This window comes from Podarcis muralis, chromosome 4 (genome assembly GCF_964188315.1).
Source record: "Podarcis muralis chromosome 4, rPodMur119.hap1.1, whole genome shotgun sequence".
Classification (NCBI taxonomy): Eukaryota; Metazoa; Chordata; class Lepidosauria; order Squamata; family Lacertidae; genus Podarcis; species Podarcis muralis.
Genome location: NC_135658.1, coordinates 72,748,723 through 72,756,219, shown reverse-complemented (window position 1 = coordinate 72,756,219; position 7,497 = coordinate 72,748,723). Strand labels below are relative to the sequence as shown.

General features: G+C 50.9%; 1 protein-coding gene across 7 annotated transcripts in view; it reads left to right on the top strand.

Annotated features, from left to right (window-relative positions):
* Nucleotides 1–44: 44 nt before the first annotated feature.
* The window catches only part of LOC114596334 (cohesin subunit SA-2-like), a 59,392-nt gene continuing 51,939 nt past the window's right edge, over nucleotides 45–7,497 (top strand). For 6 of the 7 annotated variants that reach the window (XM_028727791.2, XM_028727790.2, XM_077927555.1 and 3 more), the window contains exons 1-3: nucleotides 45–189; nucleotides 1,093–1,208; nucleotides 4,034–4,201. In XM_028727791.2, coding sequence (XP_028583624.2) covers nucleotides 4,158–4,201 — 44 coding nt within the window. In that variant the 5' untranslated portion in view covers nucleotides 45–189; nucleotides 1,093–1,208; nucleotides 4,034–4,157. The remainder of the gene's footprint in view (nucleotides 190–1,092; nucleotides 1,209–4,033; nucleotides 4,202–7,497) is intronic. The other variant, XM_077927554.1, reaches the window with a different exon arrangement.

Here is a 7,497-nt window from a genome sequence, read left to right as displayed (position 1 = left end):
AGAGCGTTCCAAAGCGGAAATCTCGTTCCTATTGGGTAAGTCGCGGCACGTGAGGGGGATCGGGGAGCCTCGAGCGACTTTTGTGGGCGGGCGGGGCTCGTGCCGCTGCTGTGATTGAACGCCGGGGCGGGACGCTCCGCCTGTGTCAGAACCGGGCCTTCGCCTGGGCCGTTGTCGGCCAGCAGAAGGGTAGGGGGGCGCGCTCGCGGGCGGGCGGGCGGGCGGGTAGGTAGTGTCCGGGCTGAGGAGGGCCGCGCTTGCGCGACGCCGTGGCTCCCTTGCTTGCGCAACGCTCCGCGCGCGTGACCCGCCGCGTTCTCGGTCGTCGCCCCTTTTCGTCCCTTTCCGCCTTGCGCGGCGAATTTCTCTTCCTTTCTGCTCCTGCTTCTCCCGCTTCGTTGCGCTCTGCTCCACTTCGCAGCCTCTCCGCGTACTTTCCCTGGGTGGCCCTCCGTTTGCTTACAAGGTTGGGTGGGAGTTTCCGAACAGGGCAAGAATTCAACCGCTGGAAGTTTTTTGCACCCTATTTCGGCCCCTCCCACCCACCTGCCCCGTGTGAAATTTGTACCTGTTGATTTTCTGGTGTGGTTAAGGACACAGGAATCTCAACCCCCCCGCCCCCTCGCAATCTCATCTTCTTGTTTGGGAATATCTTCTTTTTGCATTCAAATCTTGCCTAGCACCTTCCTACGAACATACTTTACTTTGCCCTGGCTGGGGAAACCTAGCCAGATGGGCGGGGTATAAATAATGATAATCATAGTAATAATTCTGTATTTGGGTTGTACTTCCTCTTTAGCTGCAGTCATTGATAACTGTAAAAAGATTTCCTTTTCTGAACTATATGTCCTATTCTAAACAGCTGTAGGTTTCTCTCCTCATCCCCCCCCCCAAAAATCTCTTTTTAAAAGGGGATTATTTTCTCTTTGGTAAATCGTATTTATACAGCAATCTCTTTCTTCTGTGTATTATATTTCATAACATACGAAGCAACGGTCTCAAAGCAAGTAGATGTAGAAGGAATTTTGTTATTGCGCCACTGGTGAAATGTTTGTTCTTTCTGTCTTTACCCATCACCTTTTTCCTCCCAAGGAACTCAAAGGCAGTATACTGGGTTCTCCATTCCCCATTTTATCCGCACAACAACCTTCTGAGGCACATTAGGCTGAAAGACAGTGACTTGGAGAATTTCAATAGAAATTAAGGAGGTAAGAAGAAACCTGTTGGATGAGATGAAAGGCCTATCTAAGCCAGCTTTCCTGCAGGCAGGTGCATCTACTAGGCCTATAGGCAGGTCTATGAAGATGATCACTCTCCCTGGCTGTTGCCAGCCTCCCCTCATAACTATTTAGTGGCATGAAACCTTTATCCTTGAGGGTCCCATTTAGCCCTAATCAGCTTTGAAGGACATCTTAGCCTGTGGTCATCATAACCACATATTTATTTTTTATTCTACAGTCATACCTCTTGTTATGTTTGGTTCAGGTTACGTCTTTTCAGGTTGCGTCCCGCGGAGACCCAGAAGTACTGGAAAGGTTTACTTCCGGGTTTCGCCACTCGCGCATGCGCAGGCGCTCAAAATGACGTCATGCGCAGAAGTGGCAAATCGCAGCACGCACAGACGCGCAGATGTGGGTTGCATTCTGCTCATGTTGTGAATGGGGCTCCGGAACGGATCCCGTTCGCAACCAGATGTACCACTGTATTAAGCACTTTTCTTCCATAATGGAACACACGGTGGTGTACATGTGGTTCCTTGATTACACCCTATGTGAAGAAACATTTTCTTATGTCTGTCCCAAAAGTACTACCAATCAAATTTTTGCCACAGGTGGTCTCCCTGTGACTTGAAACTTCAATGCATAATAATAATACCGAACTTGGTATAGTGCTTTCCTGCATTCCTGCACATTGTTTAGTTGTTATCTTTAAGCAACCTTGGAAGACTAATTAACACATTGTTCTGCAGCCCAAGACCTCGTTCATTTTGGCAACGAGGGCAACAAATAAAAATGATAAAAAATAAAGCAGACATGTGCTGAGGTGCCTAGATCGGGATACAAATAGCTTTCTTTCCTTCATCTGATTGCTCATTTGGTGTGTGAAGTGGGGCTGATAAGCAGATTACAGCTGGTCTGCCTGGATCAGTTGAGGAGGGATGTTTGCCAATTTGTGTGCATTGTGGGTTGTGGGGTTGGTCGCACTCAATTTCGGCCCCAGCCACTAATCTCATGCCAATCCTGAAGGGATAGTAAAAGCACCTGACTTCCTTAAAGTAGCCTGGTAATTCATAACATCCTTAGAAAACTACAGCTCTCAGGATACTTTGGGGGAAGTCATGCCCTTTTAATGTGTGGCTTGCACACAGCCCAGCAAAGGTAAGTAAAGCTGGAGGTTGGTGGTGGGGAGAGAGTTCACCTAGTGAGATTTGAACAGATTCATAACCTAGCTGCTATGCTACAACAGCTTAGTTTATGAGCAACTTGGATTAAGAACACTGCAAAGCCAGAAATAGGTGTTTTGGTTTGTGAACTTTGCCTTGGAAGCAGAACATGCTCGCTTCCTGTTGAGCGTGTTCCATTTGTAAATTGAGTCCCCCGCTGCTATGGGAAAGCACGCCTTGGTTTAAGAATGCTTTGGTTTAAGAACGGACTTCCGGAACGGATTAAGTTTGTACAGTCATACCTCGGGATAAATATGCTTCAGGATAAGTATATTCGGGTTGCGCTCCATGGTGACCCGGAAGTAACAGAGCACGTTACTTCCGGGTTTCGCCGCTCGCGCATGTGCAGACGGTCAAAATGATGGCATGCGCAGAAGCAGCGAAACGCGACATGCGCAGTTGCGTCTTACGTTCTGTTCAGGATGCAAACGGGGCTCCAGAACGGATCCTGTTCGCATCCCGAGGTACCACTGTACTGTACTACAACTCCTGTCTTAAGACACAAAGTATCTATGAAAAAGACTATGTTACTGTTTTACTATAACATACACTGTGTTATGAAATTGTTGCTATGTTACTATGAAATTGTTCTGTAGTGTTTGTCTCAATTTTAAAATTTAATTTTTATGCTGCCCTTCCTCTGAGGATCACAGGGGCAGTTTACAATATAAGAACACAAAAGTACATAACATAGTATCAAACAAAAATATTAACCCTCCCACTTAACCAGAGGCCTGGGACAAATGCATTCCTGTTTCTTTGTTGTAAGCTGCTTTGAGCAGGATTTTTCTTGTGGAAGAGTGGCATGCAAATGAAATGAATGAATGATTGACCTAATAATGTTGCGAAATGATTTCTGTGTAACACAAAAGATTGCATACTGCATGTTGACTGATGGCTGGTCTTCAGAAATGCTGTTATTTCAGCGACTTTTGTCTTGTGGGATTGTAAGTAATGCTGATTAGATTCTCCTCTTAGCCATGTTGCTAAAATATACCGTATTTTTTGCCCTATAGGGCGCACTGGCCCATAGGACGCACCTTGTTTTTTTTTGGGGGGGGGAATGAATAAAAAAAAATTATTTCCTCTCCCCCAGCCGCGGGAATGGGGTGGGGGAAGCCCGAGCTTCCCCCGACCCCAGCCCCCAGAACAGGCTGCTGCCCGCAAGCCTTGTGAGCCCGTGGGAACTCCCGCCAGGCTCACAAGCCTTGCGCACACCTGCGTGAAGCACGGGGCGCCCTCCAGAGGGCGGCCCGTGCTTCGGGCTGCAGGCTGCTGCCCGCAAGCCTTGCGAGCCCGCGGGAACTCCCGCCAGGCTTGCAAGGCTTGCGGATAGCTTCCTGAAGCCTGGAGAGCGAGAGGGGTCGGTGCGCACGGACCCCTCTCGCTCTCCAGGCTTCAGCGAAAGCCTGCATTTGCCCCATAGGACGCACACACATTTCCCCTTCATTTTTGGAGGGGGGGAAATGTGTCCTATAGGGCGAAAAATACGGTAATTTTACTGTTGTATTTTCAAACTGCTGCTATTAACATATCGTATTGTAATTTTATGGTATGTATTGTCTGCTTTTTTTTAAAAAAAATGTACAGTTCTGCTGTTCTGAGGAGAGCTGAAGAAAATGAATTTGAATTGCTGTTGCACATATTCTTTTTCACGATGAAGCGTCTGATCAGAATGACTTGCTTTCTGTGCTGCTGAGAGGATGTAGCGAAAATGATAGCAGAGCCCAATTCCGTTGCCAATCTCCCCAACCACAAGTAAGACTTTTGACAGTAGCGTACAGAACTTATCTTGTTGTTTTTATTGAGAAGTTTATTTTATTTTAGCGGTCTGGAGTGGTGTGTGTGTGCTCATACATTAAAAATGTTGCTTGTCAGTTTATAATTTTAATATGATACAATTATATAGTTTCATGTTTAATATATCTTAACACTTAACAATGCCAGCAAAACTTAATAAGATCAGAGTTAAAATAAGAAGGAATCCGCTAGGATAAAATATAACACCAGGTTGGAGAAGGCTGAGTTAGTATAATTTAGGGTTGCCAGGACAAACTCCAAACTTGTTGAATATAATGTCTGAATTGACAAACCATCAAAACTGACTCCGAAATTGAGTGAAGTGAAAAGTAGTTTGTGCAGGTACCTCCATAAAAAGTGGAGTGCTGGTCAAATACTAAATGGTAGCAATCAAGTGGCCTCTAAACCACAGTTTGCCCATAGATTTGTAAGTTCAGACCATAGTTTGTGTTCCCAGCAACAGTTAGCCACAGACTCTAGCTTGGCATGGCTGGCTCATGCAGTGTTGCTCTCCAACTTTTTCTGAGTACCCTGCATTTGGGTCAGAGTTCAGTGGAAGCTGAGCCATCTGGTTTTGGTTGTGGGACTATTTTACCCTAACTTTTAGCCTGGTGTGGCAGTTTTGTTTTTTTAACTTGGAGGAAGGCAGCAGAAGGCTTATTTGATGTTTAGTCGTTTAGTCTTGTCCTACTCTTCGTGACTCCATGGACCAGAGCACGCCAGGCACTCCTGTCTTCAGAAGGCTTATAGGCTACACCTACTTTGCAAAACCTTTCCCCCCATCAGAAGCATTTCCTCCCATTTCTCCTTCAGACAGCAGCACATGCTGTACAAATTGGAAGAAAAGCATTGGTGAGCCAGATATGGCCTATGGGTTGCTGACCCCTGCTTTGACTTGTGTTTGTATGTTCAGTTTGTGAAGCAGAGGTTAAAGGAAGCTAGAGACTGATTTATGGATGGAGAGTTAAATACCCTCTCCGCCCTGCCCCCCATGATGTAAAGCAGATACCCTCTCCTATTTTGCTTTGGTTGAATAGCTGCAAAGTATGTAAGCACGTCTTGCTTTGAGACATACGTAACGTGTAAAGTTGCATGTGGACAGAAGTAGTGGTGGCTGGTGCCCATTGGATGAGGAGGCCAATGATAGGCAAAGCCAGAACCACTGACCGGCATCTTGGTGTAATGTGAACAGTGGGTTAAATTACAGAGTGTTTGGCCCATGTCTTGAGTTAGCACATCCCCTGTGCTTGCTGGATGCTCTGAGATAAGAGTGCCAGGTGCAGTGAGTTACCCTATCAACACCAGCAAGGTTGATTGTATGACTTGCTGAATCATTCACCCTCCCATTGGTTCAGGAATGTAGAGGCAGACATAATAGTCTGTAGGGCATGCATATCATTACATCCTTGTTCTAGGATCTGACTCTGAATCTCTGAGAGTCAGGGGAAGAGGCTGGTTGTTGTTTTTTACACAGCAGTGTTAGATAGCATGGTGATAGTGTTTGTGGATCTGTTCAAAGACCAGAAGGGATAGTAGATACAGTGGTGCCTCGCAAGACGAAATTAATTCATTCCGCAAGTTTTTTCTTCTTGCGAGTTTTTCGTCTTGCGAAGCACGGTTTCCCATAGGAATGCATTGAAAATCAATTAATGCGTTCCTAGGGAAACCGCTTGCCAGGCTGGCGGTGCGGAGAAGGGCTTTTCTCCCCACCGCAAGCCTTCAGCACAGGTACGGGAACAGAGGGGAAGGCGCGCAGCGCTTTCCCTCTGTTCCCGGGGCTTGCGTGGGAGGAGGGTTTTTCCTCCCCACCGCCAACATTCAGAACAGCATTCTGAATGTTGGTGGTGGGAAGGAAAACCCTTCTCCCACCCCAAGTCTTCAGGACAGCCATCCGAAGGCTGGCGCGGGGAGAAGGTCTCTCCGCCCCCCCCCCCACGCCAGGCTTCGGTGCATCCTTCAGAGGCTGCTGCCATAGTCACGCGTCACTTCTCCAGCTGGGAGAGGGTCGCGGGGCTATGGCTTCTTTAGCCCCGCGCGCGCTCTCCCGGCTGGAGAGGTGACGCTCGGCTATGGAGGCTCCTGCCATAGGCGCGCGTCACCTGGGAGAGGGTCGCGGGGGGCTGCTTTAGCCCCGCGCGCGCTCTCCCGGCTGGAGAGGTGACGGGCGCCTATGGAGGCTCCTGCCATAGGCGCGCGTCACCTGGGAGAGGGTCGCGGGGGGCTGCTTTAGCCCCACGTGCGCGCTCTCCCAGCTGGAGAGGTGACGCTCGGCTATGGAGGCTCCTGCCATAGGCGCGCGTCACCTGGGAGAGGGTCGCGGGGGGCTGGTTTAGTCCCGCGCGCGCTCTCCCGGCTGGAGAGGTGACGGGCGCCTATGGAGGCTCCTGCCATAGGCGCGCGTCACTTCTCCAGCTGGGAGAGGGTCGCGGGGGGCTGGTTTAGCCCCGCGCGCGCTCTCCCGGCTGGAGAGGTGACGGGCGCCTATGGAGGCTCCTGCCATAGGCGCGCGTCACTTCTCCAGCCGGGAGAGGGTCGCGGGGGGCTGGTTTAGCCCCGCGCGCGCTCTCCCGGCTGGAGAGGTGACGGGCGCCTATGGAGGTTCCTGCCATAGGCGCGCGTCACATCTCCAGCCGGGAGAGGGTCGCGGGGGGTTTCTTTAGCCCCGCGCGCGCTCTCCCGGTTGGAGAGGTGACGCTCGGCTATGGAGGCTCCTGACATAGGCGCGCGTCACCTGGGAGAGGGTCGCGGGGGGCTGCTTTAGCCCTGCGCGCGCTCTCCCGGCTGGATAGGTGACGCGTGCCTATGGAGGCTCCTGCCATAGGCCCACGTCACCTGGGAGAGGGTCGCGGGGGGCTGCTTTAGCCCCGCGCGCGCTCTCCCGGCTGGAGAGGTGACGCTCGGCTATGGAGGCTCCTGCCATAGGCGCGCGTCACCTGGGAGAGGGTCGCGGGGGGCTGCTTTAGCCCCGCGCGCGCTCTCCCGGCTGGAGAGGTGACGCTCGGCTATGGAGGCTCCTGCCATAGGCGCACGTCACCTGGGAAAGGGTCGCGGGGGGGCTGCTTTAGCCCCGCGCGCGCTCTCCTGGCTGGAGAGGTGACGCTCGGCTATGGAGGCTCCTGCCATAGGCGCGCGTCACCTCTCCAGCCGGGAGAGGGTCGCGGCAGGCTGCTTTAGCTTCTTTAGCTTCGGAGCATCCTTCCGAAGCCTGGCGGCGGGAAGAGGTCTCTCCGCCCCGCCGCCAGGCTTCGGAGGAG